The sequence below is a fragment of the Falco peregrinus genome, chromosome 8 (assembly GCF_023634155.1).
Source record: "Falco peregrinus isolate bFalPer1 chromosome 8, bFalPer1.pri, whole genome shotgun sequence".
In the NCBI taxonomy this organism is placed as follows: Eukaryota; Metazoa; Chordata; class Aves; order Falconiformes; family Falconidae; genus Falco; species Falco peregrinus.
In genome coordinates, this window is record NC_073728.1 from 12,201,161 (window position 1) to 12,225,504 (window position 24,344).

Below are 24,344 nucleotides of genomic sequence, written 5' to 3' on the forward strand. Positions count from 1 at the left end.
CACTAACTCCTACAAAATACACAGGACTAGGAATGCAGGATCAGGCTGTCAAACAGGTGATGTGAATTTCAATATATTTTGTTTTAAAATAGGAACTAACAACTGTGTATGCCTGCACACGTAACTTACTTGTCATTTTAGTCACTGTCATGACTTACGAGTTTTGCAATCCACCTTTAAAAACTAGCTTTATGTAATAAGTATACAATGCTTCCAACACCAAATCAGCAAAGACTTATCTTGTATATGAAGACCTTACAGTATTTCTTACTTGGTAAAGCGGATTTCCAGGTGAGACGTTAAATATTCTCTTGGGGTAAATGTGTGTTCCCAAACCACCATGTTTGGTACGTAATTGATTGAGAAGCAGAGCTCAGAAAGTGCAGTGTGCAGTTTGTCCAGGCTTTAAGAACAGGCAACAAGAAATTGAGAAAAATATTTAATGTAACAATGTATTTATCATAGAAAGCACACGCTGGATGGCAGACACCTCAAGAGCAGGTACAGCTCTAACTCTTCCTTTCATTATATTTTTCTGCTTTGAGACTTTTATCAAAAAAAGTTTTCTAGCTTATTTGAAAACCAGTATTTCGGGCAAGAACACATCCTACAACTGCCTACTGATCTGCACCACATACAGCTATGTGAGATATATACACTTTTTTTTTTATACATAATACATTAAAATACATATAGTTTTCCCTCAAAAAGAACAGTCTATTATTAAGCTTCCCCCCCCACCCCCCCAAACTAAGCAATACTTGTAATGTTTGCTACTAGCTGGTACTAAAAGTTTAAAAAATATTAGGGGAGGGAATCTTAAGCTACAAGTTCTTTTCTCTCAACTTCTTTAATCTTTACCGTTCTCTGATGTTTGGTTGTTGCAACTGTAGCAAAACCACTTCCCCTTCAGCAGCCTGTGTGTTTAGGTACTCCCAGCCACAACACTAACCATTTATTGTTTCCTTTCCTTTGCTTCCTTCCTCGTCATACTTTTATCACTCTACCATCTTGTCCTCCGAACCATCCTAACAAATTATCTCCTACCTTTTCCTCCCCTATTATCTCTTACACACCAATATTTATTAATCTCCTCTTCACTTTCAGGTGGGTTTGTTGGTTTTGTTACCGCTTTGCTGGTGTTTTCAGTTTTTCTATAGCCACCAGCAAGGAAACCTTCCCCAGCTAGTACAGGCACTGGACCCTCAACTCCATCCCAGGAGCTGAAGACAGCAAACAGCCTTTTGGCAGCAAGAACTTCCAGCCCAGCCTGTACTTTACCTAGTTAAGTGTTAAAGCAAGGCAGAATCGAAGATAGCATCCACTCCTTGGACCCTCACTTCCACAACAATTACTATGACTATACAGGAAAGCTAGCTGCAGCACAGGGATTCTTTCTGCTCAGAAAGGAAATGGCAAAGGGCATAAATTCAAGACATATAAGTTCCTCCTATTGCTCTATGTAACAGAATTCAGTCTCTATACAAGCTACAGGAGCATCATACGCTCACAAACTACAAAGCTGTTGTATTTACAGTCAATTAAACCTACTCAAATAAATTAAGCAAGAAGCATTCAATATGTACAACACATGTTTTGACTTGGGATTCAAGGTGAAAGGAACAGAAGAGGCGGCTTACTTTGTCACAACCAATCTGTTTTTCCTCATGCTTTCTACTCCTGGTTTCTCCCTTTCAGGTTCTCCTTTCTTTCCAGTCTGTTTCTTTGACTTTTTGTTCACTGCTTGACTGATGGTTTTGGCACAATGCTTTGGCAGCAACTAGTAAGAAAAAGAAACAGTCCCTCCAAATTAAAATACAACTTTCTAGCAGCTATGAGATAAAACAAGCTTATGGTCCAAGTGGAGACCATCACAGAAGTAACACGCTCTTCCTTTGACTACTAACTACAAGGTTTTACTATCAAAAAGTTTTCCCTCAATCACCTTCCATTTTATAAACAGAAAAATACTCAAGAACAGAAAAAAAAAAGTGAACGGTAAATAGAACCATAAATATTCAGAAAGTTGAACAGAAAGAATCTTGAAGGCCAATTAAAACAGACACAACACTCACCTGATCACTCAGTGTACACTGTTCTGTGCAAATGTCTGTGATAAGATTTCGAGCTTGCTTAGCCATTTCGTCCAAGAACATGTTACACAAGGAAAGACTACGATCTCCAATATGATGTCTCTGTTGAAGAAGAAAAAAAAGAAGTCTGATTTTCAGTTTCCCATAGTCCTACAATATTCACAGAAGACACAAGGTACTGCAGACAGCAGTTCACCTAATCATGTAATTAGGGTGTGAGAAATAAATCAGTTAGTCCTCAATAATACCAGCTTCAGGGTTGTTCCCACCCCCCCCACCCCCCCCCCGAAGTCAGTGACATGGCACATCATCATTAAAAATTTTTTGCTTACTACAATTTGCAAAACATTTTCTGTAGGAGGCAAAAAGGTTTTTAAAAGTAGGTTTTCATGCTTAATTTTGGACCAAATCCCCTTTAACGTGTCCAATACTCAAAGTTTCTGTGAATCTCCTCTTCATTAATTTGTACCAAATACTAAATCAAGGAGAAAAAAAGCATGCAGCTCAAACTATAGAGAAAGAACAGCGTCCTTCATACACTGCAAAAAGCCAGTAATGAAGCCCTGCTGCATTAATTTCTGGATTCAGGTCCTTTGTCACTAGATCTGCACAAGCACAGCCTCTGTCCCACTGAAATCCTTCTTTCACCACTAATGTTTATTTTCCAACAGCCATACTACCACACATTGTACACAGCACAGTGAGGATTATTTTTCCAAAATGATAATAGTTACTAAGTCATACAATTCAGATATTGAATTCAGAGTTCTGCTGGATGTAGCAAATTGTGCTTGCTGCAGCTGAATTCACAGTAACTAGTGTACAGTGGACTTTGGCTACTGACTCCTCACTGTTACTATAATTGTTCTGAAAGACATCTCTTGTCCTGAAGGGAAGCTTTCCTGTAAACTTTTAAATGGTTGTCTAGTATAAATAATTTGCAACTGTTTAAAGCAAAGTATACATGGAAAATAATGATAGACATACATCAAGATGGAAGTATAGCACAAAAGGATTTAATGTTTAAATAAGAAAAACCCACATCGTGCGTATTACTATAGATCTTATTCATCTCATTGTTTCAGATGAGCACTGTTAAGAATGAAAATACACTTTCATGAGCGCTATACAAAACTGGCCAAGTTAACCCCCACAGTAATTCCAGTGGACATACAGGAAATGGTCTGAAGGATCTATTTCATTACAATATAAAATAGAATTTCCTCAGAATCAAACTACTTCCTTTAACAAAGCGTCCATTTCATTTAAGATCTTCTTTTAAAAAAAAAATTCTTACTGAATAAACCCTATTTATAACAAACCATAGAGAACTCCCAACTTCCTATTTCCTTTTTCTAACGACGAGTTTATAGACCATTTGAAAACAACACTGTTTTAACAGACGTATGGGATTTATTAGCATCTAAGCCTAAACGACCCCAGAAGAGTCATCTAACCTTTGCACATGAGTTTGCTAATGATCATTCAAGCAAAGGTGATAATGCTTGCTCATTTCAGAAAAGGTTTTTGAGATCCATGGGTGAAGAATCACATAAGAAGGTATCCACTTGTTTTGCTTCCCTTTTTACCAGGCTCTCCTGCCTCAACCTTATATTGCCTTCTTGTGGTGTTCGGCTCCAGTCCTCCCTACTTTAAATGAGATATGAAAATAACTAAGACAATATATTTAAAAATTACCTCTTCTGGGCACAGCTCATGTGTACAGCTCATAAAATGAGTACAAAGCAGTGGGAATGCAATCGAGTATCTTGATTGAGAGGGAAGCTCCAAACACTGCTGAAACATCTTCTCAAAAGCACGACTATAAAAACTGATCAGAAATAGACATTTAGATGGAACACATAATTTTGCTGCAAATAAAGTCTACTTCACACAATTCAAATGTGGTATTAGCGTCAGATTTGTAGTTATACCAAAAACTGCACCATGCTTTCAAAGAAGTTTGGTTTCTGCATTTGCTTCTTATGCATTTTATTTGCATCTCTCTATTATCATATTTTTATTCTGATGTGTGCCACTGCAAAAACTTGCACCTTTTTCAGAACAGTATTAAAGCAAAATCTGCAAATGACCCCAGATCATTTATGTGACTGCCTGAAGAATCTCTCCTGACAGATCTTCAGAAATACTTTTATCAAACTAATTCTGATGAAACTAATTGATTCTCCCACTGCTCTATCTTCCTACAGAGTTTGCTATTTAAAAATTAGACTTTCAAGGACCAACCAAACAATAAATAATAAAAAGCTTTTGCTATTTAAAAATTACACTTCCAAGGACAAACCAACCAAAAAGCTTCTACAGTCAGGTTAGTAACATACCAAAATATAGAAAGATCTGAGGTTTCAACCAACATCTCCACTAAAGAATCCACCATCTTTGTGTGGAAAATGATTGTGTTCATCATTTTTCCTAGTTCTCTATGGTCTGCAAGACTAAGTGAAGCTTTAGAAACACTGGTGTAGGCCTGGAAAGACACAAGAAAATTGTTATATCTACAGCCGCTTTTTTGTAAATTCCATTACTACTGCCCAATACAAATGTTAAGATACCGATTACGCTATGCACAAGTTGCCTGTGTACTTAAGACCATGGATAGACTATTTTATCTTTCTGCTATAACTTAAGTAAACTGCCTCTCCACAAAGTCTCCAAATGTCACTTGAATTCACAGATAAACCGTAGAACAAATGTACTGACAAAACACAAATGTGCACTTGTGAACCCCTACTTTAACAATCAGATTTTGGAAAGCAAGAAAGAGACTTGTGTGTTCTGAAAATACCAAAATTACATGCTATCTGATCTTGAAACAATTCATTTACAGTCTAAACAGTACCTCCCCCTTTATTAATTGAAGATACTGTTACTGCAAGCACAGGAGCAATCTAACTGAATGTTATTTTCTCACAGTCTCTTACCTTCCCCTGGCTGGGCAGACTGAATCACACTCCGTACAGCGCACAGCTGCCAGCAAACTGCTCATCCTCAACACATTCTATTTCCGAACCATTATAAACACCCCAAAGAATGATATGCAAAAAGTATGCAATGCAGACAAAATTACATTAAAGTGTAGCAAATTATCTGCTTAAGCGTTTGATTTTAAGAGAGTAGGTTACTGTAAGATAGCCTGTTATCCACTTGCAGCGTGAGAGTAATCTAGAAGTGCAGTAATTTATGAAACATTTGGGGTTTAAGTTAGTGAATTGTCACATATATTTACAAAGTCTTACCTGCAATCTAAACCAATCTAATCTCATTCCTCTGAAGTCAAATACCTCTCCATCTTCAACTGAATCAGGGAAAAATACAGAACATAAAACCTTTAGGTAAACAACTATAAATTCAGATATACTATGTCAGACATTCTAAAAAAACCCAAAGTACTCAAGAATTACTTCGGTACTGAACTTCATGCTTCTACCTAAGTATTTCAATCCAGCACAGTCACGCTGATAGAAATTAAAATATCTAGATGAAAATACATGTAATATGCTTTCTAAATTAAAAGGCAGGATTACCTCCCAAGAGCATTCTTCAAAAAGCTCTATCTACATAGAGCTGCCCTAGAAAAGGGACACACAACAAGAAGCAGGTACCATAACCAAAAAGAAACAAGGGAACAAATTCAGTTTAGGCAAATTATCTGCTTTTACTGATTGCATGAATCAAAGTGATGAAGAGGTATCTGCCATTCTGTTACTGTTTTCCCAAATTCATTTAAACTTACCTTGTTTCACACTTAGTGAAGTCATTGTGTTTACAAAAGAGGACATGATGATTGATTCATCCTCTGGGCAAACTGAAAGATTCTAAAATAAATAACATTGCTATTATTTCAAACTTGGTTTATGAGACAGTGTCAATACCCATGCCCAAATTATCAGCTATAGTCTGAAATGTACGAGAACTTACACAGGGTAGCTTAATCATTAGCATATTTCAAACAGTGCTATTTAACAGCTTTCAGCTTTCACTTTTTAATTCATTGGTTGATGACAAATATCTAGAAAAGCTTGCTTACAAACCAACATCTGCTCAAAACAGAAAAATCTGTCAGTAAACGTGCCCATGCATTTTCAGGTTGTAGTCATTTACAAAATGGACAACAAACATTTTGCTCTTAAACATCAGGCACCAAACATTTTTCTGAACCTCTCTAGCCACCTAACCTGTCTGCAAATAAAATATGCCCATGGCAGGATTTAACAGAGCCTGCATCAGCATCTCAAAACTTTCTCAACAGTTTTTTTTACTAACATTGATTTCAACAATTAATACCACCTGAAAGATGAGCTAATAAGTTTTCCATTTTTACAAAATGCAAGGTCATGAAAAAGTAGTTTCAGCAACTAGTAAAGTCATATTTCTATTAAAACAACACGATACAGAAATTAAGGCTGAAAAATCCAAATTATCACTCAATCATTTGTCTTGTGCTTGATACCCATTATGAATTAAGTACAGCTAAAATTCAAGCCAATTATTTTTTCTTCATTTCACAGTTTGATCCTCAGGATTATCCTAGCTAAACACAGGATGCTTGTGCCACTTGTACAGCATTTAGAAGCCATTCACTGAATCTAGGAAGTAATTTCCCAGGTATGAGTAACAAGTGTAAAAAATATTTAATTCTGTCACTCTGTATACTTACAGGTTAACAGATTTTTTTTCGTGATTTTTTTTTTTTTTTGAGTTATAAGCAAAAAAAACCCCAAATACAGATATTTTGGTATTGCAAGTAAACCCAAGGATTCCATTACATTTAATGATTTAGACAGTAATACAAACTGGTATTTAAACTGTTCAAATAGTTTGTTTAAGTAGATAGTAGAGTACATAAGTTCCACCTTCTGGCAATTGATATAATGCTTGAAGTCTGAAATTAATTTTTGAACACAACAAAAAAGCTTGCAGTACAAACTTGTCAGGTTTGAGTAGCTGACCTAGCCACAAAATTTGCACTCCATCTAGTGGTCACTAGGAAATAAAACCAAAACAGCTCAGGAAGCCTATCATCTCTTTGTCAGGCCAAGTAAGAAAAAGTTTCTACAATACTCCTTCAGTGGCAGTACCTGTTTCATTGTCTCTAAACATAACACTGCTTAATAAGTATTCATTTAGGAACCAGAAGTACAACTCGAAATCCCAGAATTAAACAGTAACGTATTCCATAATGTTCATCAAAATCCATAAGCCAGGACACGCTTCATGAAATCATTTTGGACAACAAGCCCTTTTTAAAGTCTGCGTTTGAAAACCCAAAACCCACAGCCTTGCCATACCTGAACAAGCTCATTTAAGACCACTGCATCAAAGCCAGAGAGATACTGTACATAGTATCTCTGCATCACTGGTCCATATTTTCGCACATGTGCTCTGAGCTCCTCCATGTAGAATATTAGCTCGGCTATGTGTCTAGGCAAAGAAGACAAGGAAAAGCTCACAGATGTGAAGCATCCAAAATATTAAACCCGATTTCTATCAGCGGAATGCTTCTCAAGGGGACTTCCTCCTATACCTTGCTTTTAAAACTATTATTAATACGTAATTTTTGTATGAAAGTATTTGTTCACATTATAAATTAGTCTACGCTGGTTATTTTCTCTGCAAGGTAAAATCCACTCAACAGAAGTTAGCAGGACATCATCACAGTAATCCTCAAAGGTTTCTGTAAGCATTCGCTTAAGTGTAAGAAGCCCTTCTATAATGCTCAATTTGAAAAAATGTTTTTCCTCCAAGTGTTTAAATCTGAAAAATACAACTGTAATAACTGCTTTTCTATACTGTCTTCTTAAACCATGAGGATGGTTAAATACTTGCACAGGTTGTTTCAGAGAGGCTCTGGGACCTCCATCCCTCCCCAGCACTTAAACTCAGTGAAGAAAACCCAAGGTTTTCCTACTCCAGCTGTAAAAATGGCCTTGTGACAACAATGTCAGTTGTTTGAACTCCTGCAGTCAATATACAGACTTCCAGTTCAGTCTTGTGTTCAGTAATCTTGAAAACAACTCAAAGATAACTCATGGTCTTCTGCCTATCCACCCACACTCGTAATCCCACTTTTTACCTTCTGTTTATTATGAACTAATGCTGTATTATATAAACAAACCTTACCCAATTGAAAAGACAGTTTTGCTACAACACAAGCAACATTCTACAAATGAAAAAATCAAGCTTTTTGGCAGTTTCCTTCTCCCCACCATGGATTTGCTCAATGCAAAAATCAGTAACGCTGAAGACACAAGAAAGCTTTATTTTTGCTTATTCAAAGGGAAAAAATGCATAAAAAATTTACAAAATATTTTTATTTTTGAAATTTTCTGCAGAAAACCAATTTTCACTGATGTGCTCCCATTTCTAACACAATACTACTATGTTTTGATGGGAAGCTTAACAGACCCAGGTAAAGATTTTCTGAGCAGTCCCAGCTCTTCTATATAGCCACCTTTTTATGAGGTTCCCTTGCCTTCAAATGCATTTTGTCTGTGAGATTCTCATAAATATTTAAGATATCACAGTAAAAATTAACATACTTATCTATGAAATCATCTGCACTCTTCTTTGGCATATTATCTGCATGACGAAGAAGCCAAATAATTTCATCACGAGCAAAGGATAATGCCATAAATACAAAAAGTGCCTGAAAAAGATACAACAGTTAGCTTGTGCCCACTAAGAGGCAACTAGTCTCTAACAACAAATCTTAAAATCTAAGTAGGTTTTCTCTCTAAGAGTGGGGTTTTTTTCCCTCAAACAAACTGAATGTCATACTATCACTGAGAAACACATTCTAAGATTGCATAAACACAAATCACAAGAACCATAATTACCTTGGGACCCAACAGGCCTGGCTGATCAGACAGGACAGTAGCCAGTTCTTTGAGTGCAGAACGTAAAAACTTGCGTCTCTCTCTATGCATTGAACCGCTGCATCAAAACAACAAACTGAGACATCACTCACTGGGCTAAGGACAGAACATTTGATTTTCCCAAGTATTTAAGCCCTAGCACAGGCAGCTCGTACCATGCCAGCTTCAAAAGTTCAGTATTTCAAAGGATGTGGTTCAATTAAAGTTAGCATCCCCACCACCAATGCTGTATATTACTGAAGTAGGGTTCAATTCAAACCCAAGTTCTCTCTCTGTCCCTGCTCTATACTGTGCACTTGACTCCACTAAAACATTTCTATGTTATTTGCATTCACATTAATTAGAGAAAAATAAAGGGTAAATAAACTAAATGCTTCCATCCTGATAACATAAGAAAATAATCTAAAACTTGGAAGTTAAGTTGATAATGGAATTAAGCAATTTCAGATTTAAAAGAACAATTGGTACATCATCTCGCTTCAAAATGCACAACTAGTTCAGCATTCAACAAATGCTGTTTCTACCTTCTTTATAACTTTGGAAAACCAACACTAAAGTGTCAGTAAAACTGTGTAAGGCACTTACGCATGTGAAACAGCAGCTTCTTTGCACTCTCTGATGTCATTAATACGCTTGTTGTAGCTACAAGTAAAAAACAATCCAATATGGTAGTAAGTATCAATTTAGGAACAGCAGAGTGGGACTTGAGAGGAACTGCACTGCCACAGCAAGCAGGATACAGCAAAAAGCTCACACAAGACTTATTTCCCTTATCAGAGCTAAACGCCAAAACTGGATACCCAAACCAAAAATACCCTCTACTGAAGTGCTCCCGGTGTTCACTGATAAAGGTCTCCACTTTGTTTCTCTGAGTTTTCATACGATATACTGCAGAAACAGTGGCAGACAGATGCAATTTTTCAAGCAAACTCTACATTCACAGCATCATTTCTCTCCACTAGATTAAGATTTGCGGGTGCAATCGTTTATTTTAACTTTTGCCATTTCAGAGACTGATTCACCAGACTTTTCCAGAACAAAGATAAAAAAAGGCATGATGGTTATGAAATCAGGCTCCTGAAAGTTACGCGTTAAAGAAACTGTCGAGTTACTACGCAAAAACGTTCGTGTACTGACCATCCTTAAGCAAAACTTACATGAAGTAGAAGTAACATTTTCAAAACAACCAAGAGGTTCTGAAAGGAGAAAAAGAGAATGAAAACTTACCCTCGTATGTTTACAAACAGGTCTTCTGCAGCTTTGTGAATATGGAATACTTCATCTCGAAACAGAGCCAAGCAAGAGCTGCTTTGAAGTGCAAGTTTCCAAAGGTTCAAAGCTGTAGCATCACTATTTAGGATTCCATGGCACAAAATAAATCCAACTTCAAAAGTTCACATTGATGATGGATGTCACAAAGCAGATGCACAAAGACAGTAAAAGAACAGTGAGATTATAAAGCATTTTCTCTTAAATAGCTCAAATAATTCATTAACAAACTGTTTAATGGATAACAGCATTTTTCATATAAAAAATAACCCACACTCTTCTGGTGGAGGTATTGTTGTAATATTTTTGTAACATGAATTATTTAATGCTGATACTATGCTGCTATTTTCATTAGAATTACTCAAGCCCTCAGTTTTAGTCAAAGTCTGGAATAAATTGCTGACAAACTCCATTCTAGCAGTATGCATTGAATTCTAACTTCACTGATACGTACAAATGAGATTTAATCAAGTTCCCTATAATCTGATATGAATACAACAGCTTTTGAACAGTACAGAAAAGTAAGTAATCCTTCAAATGTTAACTTTTTTTTTTTTAAATACAACCATGAGCCAATTTTTACTCACAAATGATCCATTTTTCCATTGCATCCAGTGAGAGGTATTCACATGGCATCTGTTGGAAAAAACAGTAATTTGTAGCAAACTTATTATATAAAAGACAATACATTTCATGAGAAGTACTCTTTAGAAAACGAGAGAAATAAAGCCTTAAATGCTGAGGAATCATGGAAGACTGCTGCTGGTTACTAACAGAGCACTGCTTAATCCCTTTGGAAATGGATGGTTTGAACATTAAATCAGCTTCCATACCCTCCAATACCTTGAACAAAACAGTGAACAAATTTTAACAAAATGTTTAGCTTCACAAACATTGTATTTAAGAATATTTAAGAACAAAAGGCTTTTGACATATACTATCCACAACCGGACAGCTGTTAATGCTTGAATTTTGTTCAGAAAGATGACCATTCATATCACAACTCAGGTAGCAAATGCAAACAGTAAAGGTTTTAAAGAAAGTATCAGTTCTGATTTTTGGTCTGTTGGCCCATAAACATCTGAGATTATGCAGGACCCCTTCCTTCTACACTGCAGAAGTTAACATTGCTTCTCTTCATCTTTTGGTTATTAAATACTGGAAACGAAGGCATGAGCTAACACAAGAGAAGCTTTAATTAACGCAAGAAAGCTCTTCCCCTGTACTGAACTATTCAGCTCTCCTAACCAGACTATTTACTTCTCTGATTAAAAGCCACATAAAGGTAATCAAACAGAAAATGACACCCCCCACATTATTTTATGGAAAACTTTGCTTAACTTTATCATGTAACACAAATTAAAAGACCATACTGTGTCAGACTGTGCAGGATTAAGCATTGTACTGGGGGCACTGATAAGGCTCAGTAGTTGTGCGTTTCTCCACTGGTCAGCTGAGAGATTTCTTCGAGGATAGACCATCTGGAGTGAAATCAGAGCATCTGAAAGGGACTAAAAAGGAGATCAATTATTAGTTTGAATATGTCAAGGCTCAGTCTTGGATAAATATGCAAGTTCTTTACCTCATTTTGTGAGCTGTATATTGACACTGCCATACTCCAGGCACAAGAGACACTAAGTACTATTTTACCAGTAGTGCTATCTTCTCAGTATGATTACTAACAATAATCAAGACATTTTACTGAACTAGTCCTGAAATTAAACTTGAGATTAAAACCCACTGCATCTAGTTTATTTCACATATAAAGACTATTTCAGGGTAAGGGAAGAACAGAGAGAAGCAGGAAGGTTTGATTATTATTTTTTTTAATTTTTAATCAGAGTTATAGAATTTCTGAGTTCAGAATTAGAGGACATGAAAAAAATCAATAGGGAACTACAAATCTGTCACGTACAACTGGAAGTTGTTCACTATTTAGTCAAGCACCCCAATTATTGCATTGTTTCCTTCTCTGCTACTTTATTTAGTCCTTCATATGTCCTTCCCTCTTTGTTAACAAATTATAATTATTTTGAGCAGCTACTGTCCACAGGAGCATCTTCACAGCAGATAAAGCTTATCTGAGTAAGTGTGGTCCTACGCCTTTTCCCTCTCTCTTGCATCAATATTGGTGCTTGTATGAGTCCTCAGGGAGCCAAGTTTAAGCATTATGCCAGCAAAGAAGGTCAGTCGGGGCTGGGGGGGGAAACCCACCCCATCTGCTGGAGCTAATTTAAAGGATTAAACTACTGTCAGGTTTACTTCAAAGCAGTGAGATGATGAAAGGACAACTTAAGTGTGCAGTTCCATGAGAGTACAACCTAAGTGCGTGCTTCTGTAGCACGGTGCCTGAAGGGATGCCTGACCCCAATTTATACCTCTTGTATAGAGTAAGCAGAACAGCAAAAATCAGACCAAAAAATGGCTTTACAAAATGTTTCACGGGAAAGGACTGGCGTGCTATGCAATACAAGTGCATGAACAAAAATAATACTGAAAAGTAAAGCATCTTTACCAAGATGTGCACGAGAAAACATAAGTTGCAAATGGGTTCCTTAGCTAAATAAATCTTAACAAAACAGGAATCATGCAGAGGGAAGTGTAAGAAAAAAGTAAGATTACAGATTATTTAGACAAATGAGAAGTATTCAAAACCATTTCAACTTCAGAGAACTTAGTGAAATAGCTGGAAAACTCTCTGAACTTTTAGTGACTACCTTAAAATGTTTAAGGAAAACAAGAAAAATCTCAAGAGGACTAGAGAAGGAAAACACAACCAGTACCTAGACTTCAAAATAGGAAGAAAAAAGAACCCCAAACCTTAGAAACTTTAGGCAATAACTTAGTATTTAAGTTAAAACTCCTGCCAAAGATTCCAAAATAAGTTGTTAGGTAATCAATTTGCAAGCAGCTAGAAATTAACACCTTTAAAAGTAACAGTTGGTCAATACTGATCAAACAAATCTAGCTTCCTTTGACAGAGTAGCAAGCCTCGTGGACAAGCTGGAATTGATAAAACAGGATCTACACTGACTTTGGTGAGGCTTCTGTCACTTTTCCAAGGTATCCTATGAAAACACAGCCTTGATAAATCGTCACAAAACTGCAGCACAACCAGCTGTGTAAGAATGCAAGCTTAAAAACATTTGTACAGATAATGCTAAAGGAATTGGGGTCATTTAACTTAGTGAAGTCAACTGAGCAGGGTACACAATGTCAGCTTTTGAGTATAGGAGCTGTTAGTGAAGAGACAGCGGTGACCTCCAGGATCCCCAGTGTAAGGGCAATCCAAAGCAAAAACCCTCAGGTTACAAAATAGAAAAAACACATTAATCTAGGATGGTAAACCAGCAAAAAACTCGTTTCACAGAAACAGTAGGAAGCTCTTTAATTCCAAACTGTAAACCAAAACAGAACACAGGTGTAGGTATTCTCAAATCCTACCACTGATTTTTAATCAATTCCTAACCTTTAGTGAATAAAATGGAACCTTACCAACAGGTTCTAGTGTTCCTGTATTTGTTCTTTTATTTGATCAGTTTTTATTTGATCAGTTATCAATCCCCAGCCCTAGACATCCATTGTAAGTAAAATCACCTGTAAAGTTTATACCGACTGGCCTTTGACAAAACAAACTCTTGCACATTTACTTTTTTCTCTCTGCTTCCCTCAATTAAGATTATTGTGTGCCTGTGAAAAGTAGTTACATACTTTACTGTGAGGTACAAATTCCTCCATCATTTTCTTTAAAGGATTTTCATAATCCACAATCATCTGGCCAAGGCGTGGATATTCTCTGTCACTAAAAGCAACAACAAACAATTCACTCAGGTGTAGCTGTTACTATGATCATTATTATTATAAACACTTCTTAGATAACAGATTTTTACCTTGCTCCATGTGTCATTTCATGGGCATAGTTATACAGTCCAATGATAGCCTTCCTTTCTTCAATTCGAGACAGCAGTATCATTAGAGTTGTGTAGGTTATAATCAAATCTAGGTAGTTCTTTGTTAAATCAAAGTTTACAGTCTAGAGAAAAAACAGTAAATCGTCATTCTAAAACTTTTAGAAACAAGCATAAAACTTTTTCCTTACCTTTCCACCAATTTCCAGCTTTTTTTTAAATACATTGGACTGTCTTGAACAAAGTTTTAGTTCTGGTTACATACAGGCTTTGTATAATCTTAAATTTAGTCACTCAAATTCCCAGAACTCTTTGCATTCAAGCAAGCAAGCAAGCAAATAAATCCTTTTTAGGCTTAAGTGTCACAGGTTAGCTGACAAATAGGAACACTTTCCTTGGATGTTACTAAGCAGTCAGCAAGTGCTTTGCCTATGAATTTTATTTTTAAAAGACTCTGTAATGTAAAAAGCTAGCACATATCCCACTGGTCTGGTAACATAATTCCGCAGGATATATACTCCTCTTTCATATTATGAACCTGAGTCAGCCAAATTTACAGCAACGACTAAAACTAGAAATGAACATTAAGCAAGCAAGCAGAAACCAAGAGGAAAAGGTGTCTGAGGTTCTGGTTTGGGGTTTTCCAGTGTTTGGTTGTGGGGTTTTGGGGTTTAGTTATGCATTTTATTAATAACACTTTTAGCTGCTTTTGTACTTGTTTTAGGAACACCAAAAGTGACCTCCTCACATAGCTGAGGTGGACACCAGTAATATTCCTGTCTTCTGAGCTCTAAGTGGCTTAAGCATACAGATGACAGTAAACCCTAAGAATCAACTTGCAGACGCAATAAAGCAAAAACTACACAAAGATCTGTATGTCTGGTAACAGACAACGCTGTTACTACTGTCCATCAGTAGCCTGTTTAAAATGTTCTATCTCCTGATTTCAAGCTTTTATAAAATTTCAGAGATCTGAACATCGCAGCGTTTTTATTTTTCTTGCATTTATAACTAGAGATGTCATATTTCTTGGGCTAACATACACAAATCCTTCTAGTTTTCCACATGGGACTGATTAGAAACATTTTTAACTGGCATTTGAAATTTTAAACCCAGAAACTTACAATATCAAAGAAGACTTGGCAAACATCAATAGTGTTCAGCAGCTCACAAACATGGTCCTTGAAAAACAAAGGAATAACTTTAGTTTTAAAAAAAAAAAAATCTAAGTAAATCACTTTCCTATGCTTAGTGATGGAGACTTTTGTTGTTTGGTTTTCTTTAAGGACAGACCTACAAGTTCAGCTATTTTGTTATATAATGTTATTTCGTAAATAAAAATACAGAAACCTGGTGTGACAAAACAACAGACATATTTGTAATATCTTACCTTAAATTCCATAACATCAACAAATGTGAAGTAGTATAATGCCAAGTTCTTCAGAATCTCTGATTTTTCTTTCTGGAGCTGAGCAAGCTGTTGCTAAAAGAGAAACATAAACATGCATGCTGTTCTTAGAAGATCTTCCGAAGACTGCTGAAAAATAATACCTGTGAAGCGCAGAGTAACCATCAGGCTACACAAGGAAGCCTTAACATGGTTTTCTAAGGCTGAGGTTCTGTGCATCTCAGATACACACAGAGTTCTCAGACCACATAATTTTAACAGCTGCCACTATACTTTGAAGATAGAAGTCAAATTAGTACACATTAGTACCGAAGTCATATTGTTTAGCTCAGCTAGAGATGAAAATGGGTAGTTAGGAAAACAGTGTTATCCTATGTGTAATTAGCAAAAGCAGAACAGTACATGAGCACAAATCCATATGACAAAAAAAATAACATTACTTGAGGTGGGAGAAAAGAAGGTGGCAGATTACGAACTTTACTACAGAAAAACATTATGCTTTTAAATTCTGAACTTACCAAAAAGAATATCCAGGCAAAGCCACGTTAAGCATGCAAAATAAAATGTAGATACAAACATAAAATACAGTAACGGTTCTTTGACCAGTTCCATATAAACACAATAATACATTCAAACAAAAGCAACAAAATAAAGAAACAAAAAAAGAAGCAAAACACTAGCATTAGACACTGGTGGATAAAATGAAAGAGGCAAATGTGAATACAAAGGCATAAAATAGTTCACAGATATTTTTTTTATTTTTTTTAAAACCAACTAAAATATGATTTCATTTCCATATTTTTCAAAATTTTTGTCAGGAACCAGACCGACCACTTAATTGCAATTAAGAACACAAAAATAGCAGCTGTTACTGAACAGCCATTCTGTTTGTCTATGTATTACAGTCTCAGAACACTGCAAGAATCCAATTACTTAACTTGCAGTATCTAGCTACAAATTGTCTCCTTCCTGATATATGAACTGAAATGAGTTAAAGCAGTCATAACACTCAATATGAATAAGGGCCGTTCAAAAATCTGCAAGATTTTAAATTAAAGACTGATCAAGTTAAATAGGATTTTATTCTCAACAAGAGCAATCAATTATAAAAAACATTAAATGAATTGTTTCAAATGGCTTAGCTTATTTTCATATGGGAGGTTAGAACTGAATATGCTTCATCTCCCTTTCTTTATAAAGCTGTGCTCTGCCTTCTCTGTTTTATGTAAAGCACTAATTCCTCTAAATTGAAAAAAATAAGACTTCCCAGACCACCACTGGGTATCACATATAAGATGATTTTTGCTTCTTTCCTCTGAATTTTTAGAGGCGTTGAGCGATAAGACCTCCACGAGTCAAGGAAGACGGGCATACACAGAGAGTTATGAGCAAACTGGAATGGCTACATTATAAAATACCTCTGCCTACTCAAACCAGTGCAAAGGATTTAAGTTTGAAGGCCTGACTTTGAATGACTGCCCTATATAATATTCAAGCTTCTTTCACACAGACATCAGCCAAGACTTAAATGAAAAATAGGTGCAAGTACATGTGTTCGTTCTGTAACTTCAGATAATCTCATGGGCTAGGACATCAGTTATTTCCATTTAAACTGCTGCTGTACAAAAACCTGTTCTCAAATGTAAGTTCTATAAATTTTATTTTGATCCTCAGTAAGAATTTGCTACTACCTCTCCCAGCGTACACCCTGAAGTTTAACTGCCTCATGCTCTGAGAATGAAGCATCCAGCATCATCACGTGCAGAGCCACCTTCGGGCCAACTGCATCTATACTCAGGACCTCCCCAGAAGAAAGACCACTTTGTACTTCCAGGGCTGCTTCCTCACCCAACAATTATGCAATGAGAATTCATCACCTACAGCTCCTGGTTTTAATCTTCACCCTGGCCCTATCGCTTGAGGTACTTCTTGCCAGTGATTTGGTTTTAGAACACTATGCAGAAACAGGGTTTATTTCTGTGCAACTAACATAAGCATGAATCATATGAATTTGAGAAGTCATTTCATGAATTTTCTGGAACAGACCACACTGTATCATTCAGAAATAAAGCCTAATTCCAGCACAGAGAGAAGACAAATCCAAAACTTACATTACAAATGCACATATGCCTTAACAACCTTTTTCCTACTGCAATCCTTACTCATAAGCACCAAGGTGCAATGCTAAGGGAGACTATGACGGTTACAGGTTGCTGTACATGACATCTGGTTTTGGTATTACAAATGGCAACCAAGTGTCCACTTGTGGAGGACACGACAATTTCAAAGCCACAATAAATGAAGTGGGGCGATACGGCAAAAAGGGAAATGCTGCTGGGAACTATAATTGTAAAAGAAATAGCAATTTTTCAGAAATTCTGTGAAGCTGTATATTTAATAAGAGAATATAGGGAGGTATTCATTATGCTCAACCAAGGATTAAGGAATTGGTGCCGTGCATTGTTAACTAGTTACCTGCATTCCCAGAAATATTTATACTTAATGACACTAAAATTTTTGTACAGAGTTAAGGTGCTCATTCTTTGAACTCTCAGCATTGAAGGTGTCAGTAAACTTTCATTTAGAGTATTAATATCAAAGTAGAACTCAGCCATAATCACTGTTAAATCAATACAGTGCAAATAGTTCTAGTAATACAGCACTGCCTGATCGGTGATATTCAGAAGTACAGCTCACAGCATGTAGCGTCTTGGATGTTTATTTGCATTTTTATCACTCAGGAATGTGGGTGTAGCTCTTTCCACACCCACTACAACAAAACTTTCCATTACTAATTTCCTAACAGCTGTTTAGAAATAGCTGGTGCAACACCGTTTTGTATTTGGTTTGAAGCTTTTTTCCTTAGCCTGCCATTCCATTTATCAGCAAAGATTTCTGCTTCCAGTATTCAATGAAAGTATTAAAATAGAGTAAGCTGAAGAAATAACTCTTAAAACATTACTAGCGACAAAAGATTATTTTCTCAATGGCTAACCATGCCTTGTTGATTGGTTATACATAAATGTTGTATTTATTCTTAAAGAACTTGGAGTACAAATTATACCAACAAGGACAACAGTATTTTTGTTGAATGAGGTTAATTAGATTTAAGACACATGAAAAGCTGTAGAAATTTCAGCATAATATAGCAAGATAAAAAAGCTGAAATAATTTATTTTCTCTGTTAACAAAGTAGCAGATCTCCAATCATATTTGACTTATTTATAAACCAGGATTTTCAATAACAGAGAAGCTGACACTGTCAGGCATGCCATCGACAACAGAAGGAACTGGTCTTTACCGAGTTGTCTTATGCTTTTCCTTCTTCATATTAAATCCCCAAAATTTTTACGCAACTGATTATGTACACAGAGCGCATTAAAAGAAACGAAAAAACAAATCAGGAAGTGCAAGACAGCCTCACTTATGTGAACACAATGGCTCAGAGACAAGAAAGTAATGACACAGATGCTGGCACATTAACAGTATGAATAGGCTCAAGAATAATACGAGACAGCTAGAAAAGGTTGTTCAGAGAGTTTTATGTGTGGAAAACCAGAGGGTAACTGTAGTTCTGTAACTGCTTTATCATATTTATTTGACTGGTATAGCAGTAGCATGTGAATAAATGTCTTATTTCGTAATCTAGGAATAGATGGTAGGTAGCAGAATTTTCTCCTTTTTTTTTCCAGTGTGATCTTTTTCCTGCAAGTATGATCACTACCGCTTTTATTTGATTTCTACAAACCGACACCATAGATATTACCACGTCCTCAGAGAAAACACCATCAACTTAATCTTACTAGCTGGAATACAAGCCCCAGAAAACAGTATTACAAATTCTGACTGTTAAAATTCTGGAGATAGGGGTAAATAATCCCTGTCAATATTCTTACTGTCCTTTATTATACTCACTATGCCTACCATCTGTAGTCTTTAGACGATTTTAAAAACACAAGTCATTTCAAAATTCAATTCCTTCGAACAAAGTTCTATGCCTACAAAATCCATAGCAGTATCGCAGGGAGAGAGAAGGATCTAATCAAATGAAGAAAATTAGTTTTCAATTCTCTAAACTGTTCAATGATGGACATATCCTGGGTTTTCTACTTCCAATTACAAGCAGCCTCTGAAGTGACACGCTGCATATAAAAAGATGTAATAGAGTATTTAGCATGTATACTAACTAATGTATTTCTACTGCAAGATCTATTTTTGTTTGTTTGCAAGTTTCTAGCACTAAGTTAACTATTTTGAAAAGGAAATAGCCACTCACGACCCTCCACAACTATTCCTGTTGCCAGGGTTGACCATATTATTATTAATAATGGCAGATAATCAGAGCAGTGAGGCTCCTCTTTTAAAAACTGACCAAAACTGATCCGTCAGTCACAAGAACATTTCCTCATTGTCTCACTTTCTTTTACATAAATTCATACAGTAATTCCTACACCAGGCTCATTACATATTACTGTATCATACAAGCTTTGGCCACAAGTCTTGACATCTCTGAGGCAATTATTTATAGAATAAAAGTCTTGTCTGTGCTATTCTATAGATAAAAATGTTTTGGACACATGTCTCTAGCTGTCTGTATACTTAACATTTATGTCATGAAATCATGAAAGAACTGTTCATTTAAAATGTATGAAAACTGATTTTGGAATGTCACCTCAGTAACACTGCTTTACTAAAATATTGTCTGGGTATTAATGAGAGGTTTTTGTTTCTTTGGTTTTTAATGGCCACGCTCTTGAGTTGTCTGGCATCAAATCAAAAGGGAGTTTTAATGGATGCAGCAAGCAGGTTAGGTATTACACATGCTCACTCCTCTGCAGGTATTACATACATTATTAAGCAACAAGAGTGAGCATGACTACTTTGGTTTGCCTTGACAAGTGTCTCGTATAGCCTGATGTGACTTACAGTAGTGTACTACAATGATTTATTACAAATAATGATAAATTGCACTCAGATGCTACTCCATCTCTAACTCATGCACAATCAAGGGTTAAGCCATGAATATAAACACCACTGCTGACAGCACTTAGGATATTGAAAAAATTAAATTACATTATGACAGTTCTATTCAATGAAACATTGTAAAGATATTTAGATATTTCAGGATTTCACATGACCTTTTGGAATTGCTATGAAAAAATGCTCACTTTCAAATGGCTGTTAGGCTGAAACATTTTACATATTATTCTCTGATTATATTATTGCATAAGTCACTAAGCTGTGAAGTCAGTCTAATGCAGGTAATGACTGAAGACATCAGAGATGCTACTGTGTGCAAAATCAGTACAGTAGGTATGGTTGTATCATGGCATGGCATTAGCGAAGCAATTTCAATTCCGAATGATGTTTTAGTAAAAATATAAGTAAGGTTTTATTTGTTGCAGGTATTTTGCAATTTCTTCTGAAATGAAGTATTATTAGCACATTCTATCCTCAAGCATAAGAAATCTCAACTGCTGAACAAAGCTGAACAGAGACTAGTTACTCATTAGCTGGCTTTACTCATGCTTTATTTACTAAACTACTGCTTCAGTGTGTTCTGGAAAATCAACCTCATTTGCAGTCCCTGAAGCGCTCTAAGTTCCTTGAGCAGTAGCAGAGCTGAACATGCAGCTGTGCAAAAGCACGGCATCCTCTTACCTGGACATGATTTCAGTCTTCACAGCAAGGAGGCCAGTTAGTTTTATGGTAGAATACAGGGAGCTGGGTTTCTATTGCTTAAGAAAGCAGTTATCTGACAAATCAAGTCTCCCATACAAGAGATCTAGCACTTCAGAAGGCTGGAGAAAAATATTAAAGTTTACTGAATTTGGGGATTTAAGTTACTTTACTGAAGTGACTCTTAAGAAACCAGCTACCACAGCTGTTAATGACCATATAATTAACTCAGAAATAAATAACTGTTCCCTAGTGAAAAGGGATTACCAATACATGAGGCAGCGTGGATGAAATTCGTAAGTTATTCTTCCTCCAAAGAGAATTTCTAAATTATCTTCACTAGCACTGTGCAAATTACAATATTAAAGCTTCATTAGAAACAAGTAAACAAGCAAGTGACATTTTCCTTTAGGCAGGGGCTGAAAGAAGTACTTGGAAAAGCAAATAGTTATTTAGTTAAGTGTTTTGAGAAAGACTATATTGGAGGCAACTATGAAAAACTGAAAATCAAGATTGGTTATAAAGTGCATATTTTATTAATTTCATTATAGAAGAAAGTGATTAATAAAAGCATGCATTAATGTCTTCTAATAAGCCTTGGCCAAGAAGGTCCAGCCACTCTGTGCCCTCCACGCCTCTCAAACATCCAGCTGATTTGCTACGCAACAAGCTCACTAGAAAGAGAAACTGTGAAAGACACAGTAAGCAGACCAAACATACATACTGGGATCTAACAGGAAATAGCTAACACACCCATGAAGAGAAAAAGTAAATAAAATGTAAAGTGAACTAATTCTTATCTACAGATCCTAAGCCAGGCACGCTGGAAATACTTGCACTGTGTACTCTACTCTCACATGACCTGATTTTCAGCCCCCACTGGCACAAAACACGAGAAAATTACTACAATTAAGTCAGATAAACAAACCTTCAAAATAGTATCTCCTAAGAAATTGAATGTGTAGTTAAATAAAAAACACAATGGAATTGTTACGGACAATACCAGGAAGATGGCTACTAAAATATAAAGATTTATCTGGAAAACAAGGACATTTCTCCCACTAATCATACACTTAAACTTCTGGGTGATATTTCACTGGTCTGCTTACCGCTAAGCCATGATAAGCCTCAGCTTCTCCAGGAGACATTTAAAAATATAGGTAGTTTTTCTACAGGAAAATTGCTGAGGAGCAGTCCGAGTAAAAGAAAAACATATGTTCAAGAAAGAAGGCAGATATTCTCACTACTTCCCATATGTGCTGTTTTGGAAAGCAGACAGGAAGCTAGCTCCATCACACACAGACACAGAGCTTGACCCTGCTGGCAGCAGATTTTTCAGACCCTACCCACAGTCTATAGAAAATACAAGTCTTTTCTCCCTGCATCTCCAGTTCCCCATCATGAAGTATTTTATTCTGGGCTTACAGCGGTATTAAATGTTGGCACTGACTGACAAGAGAGAAACTTACAGGTCCTATTATGTTTTTTTGGAGTTTATGTTCTCCTTTGATTCCCCTGTGGTGAGAAACTTGCCTGTACACCTTCTAAGAGGATGAGGTCTAACAAACCTTCAGAAAAAATCAGGCTGCTTCTGAGTCCCTTACTTTGGAACTTTTCTTCTGAAGCTAGTCAAGGAAATTTAGTAACAAGAAACGTTACCCTGAGTCAACAGCAGCACAATCAGGTCCCTGATCTGACCAAGAATAATGATGTTACAGAGTTTTGTGGAAGGCTCCTCCAGCTTAGGTGGCTTTTTCAAAACACAGCTTTAGTCAATTCAAAATACACAGAAATACTAAGGTTTCCCAAACACAGAAGATACTTTTTATTATTATATACTTCCCTTCTCAAATAGGACTCTAAAATGTTTGATTCTCACTTTGTCAATCCTTCATATTTTTTGTTTACATAGGTTCCCTCCTTTGCAGGTATTTCATACACTATTAAGCAACACCACACCGCTGGCCAACATCATTAACAGTTGATTTAAGAGCTCAGTCTTTAAGCTGCATATTTTCAAGGTTACAGAGTTCACAATGGGGATTGGAGAAGAAAGGACAAGTGTAGGAGATCACAGGGACTGCCCTCAGACAATGGGAGAGAGTAAGTTATGAACTGACAAGGTCCAGCATTATCTATAATCGATTCTTTGGAAGATGGACTACTCCATTTTATTTTTCAGCCTGGTCAGCAAGGATTCATCAGGCACTTCATTGTTTGAACTACTCATAAACTTTCACTCTTGGTACAATATTGAGAATCAGCAATTGCCAGAGATCGCTCTAGTCTGACTCAGCACATCAAACACTGAAGGAGGAACAAAACCAGGAGCTTTATTTGTTGTGAATAAAAATGTAAAAGCTATCAATAGCAAACAGAATCCGTTGTTTCCGAAGAACAAAAATCCAGGCTTTTCAAGATCATCTGATGACAGTGGACACCGCTTATACTCTTTAACAAAATGTGTTGTCTGAGACACAAAACTCTGTAAATACCTGATAAAAAACTACTAACATCACCTACTGACATGTGACCACTGACACACTGACATGTCAACTGCTGCAGTTGAACAGCCAAAATTCAAAACCCCTCCCTGAAAGGCTGCCCTGGAATTTTCACTGCAAGGAGGAAGCACAGGTTATGATTTCTCAACTAATTCCTCTGCAATAATCTTTCGTAAATTTTCACTAACTGATGTGTTCCGGATCCAATAAGCTTCTTGTCCTTTTACATCTCTGATCACCTGTTTCCCTGCTGAAGGAACTCACTGGTGTGCCCTCCTAATATATGGCCAGCTGGTTGTTGGCCAGCAGGAGGGAGACAAAGGAAGAGCACAGAGGGGAACACCTCCCTGGCCAGGAGCTAGATGCTTATGCCTTTTTGAAGCTAAGGTTTACAAGCAAAAATCTATCTTACTTCAAACCAGAACTTCCTTTGCACAGGACATGGCTTTTGTCTCACTAGGTATCTGTTAGGGGTAAAGGTTTCTTTTGGGAGCTAACAACACTCTACAGGAAAACATCTGTAAATAACTAAGACAAGAAAACTGCCATCAGCTCCGACCGCCATAAGCTCTAGCGGGTTATTACTG

General features: G+C 36.5%; 1 protein-coding gene across 4 annotated transcripts in view; it reads right to left on the reverse strand.

Annotated features, from left to right (window-relative positions):
• The window catches only part of NCKAP1 (NCK associated protein 1), a 61,201-nt gene that overhangs the window by 22,478 nt on the left and 14,379 nt on the right, over positions 1-24,344 (reverse strand). For 2 of the 4 annotated variants that reach the window (XM_055811976.1, XM_055811974.1), the window contains 18 exons: positions 15,557-15,643; positions 15,291-15,347; positions 14,149-14,291; positions 13,970-14,060; positions 11,632-11,769; positions 10,846-10,894; positions 10,217-10,373; positions 9,575-9,631; positions 8,951-9,047; positions 8,654-8,760; positions 7,403-7,535; positions 5,848-5,929; positions 5,351-5,409; positions 4,436-4,581; positions 3,792-3,924; positions 2,076-2,195; positions 1,641-1,780; positions 272-403 (listed from right to left, as the gene is read on the reverse strand). In XM_055811976.1, the coding sequence (XP_055667951.1) occupies positions 272-403; positions 1,641-1,780; positions 2,076-2,195; positions 3,792-3,924; positions 4,436-4,581; positions 5,351-5,409; positions 5,848-5,929; positions 7,403-7,535; positions 8,654-8,760; positions 8,951-9,047; positions 9,575-9,631; positions 10,217-10,373; positions 10,846-10,894; positions 11,632-11,769; positions 13,970-14,060; positions 14,149-14,291; positions 15,291-15,347; positions 15,557-15,643 (1,928 nt within the window). Of the gene's footprint in view, positions 1-271; positions 404-1,640; positions 1,781-2,075; positions 2,196-3,791; positions 3,925-4,435; positions 4,582-5,350; positions 5,410-5,847; positions 5,930-7,402; positions 7,536-8,653; positions 8,761-8,950; positions 9,048-9,574; positions 9,632-10,216; positions 10,374-10,845; positions 10,895-11,631; positions 11,770-13,969; positions 14,061-14,148; positions 14,292-15,290; positions 15,348-15,556; positions 15,650-24,344 lie in introns of all 4 variants that reach the window. The other 2 variants (XM_055811975.1, XM_055811973.1) reach the window with 1 other exon arrangement.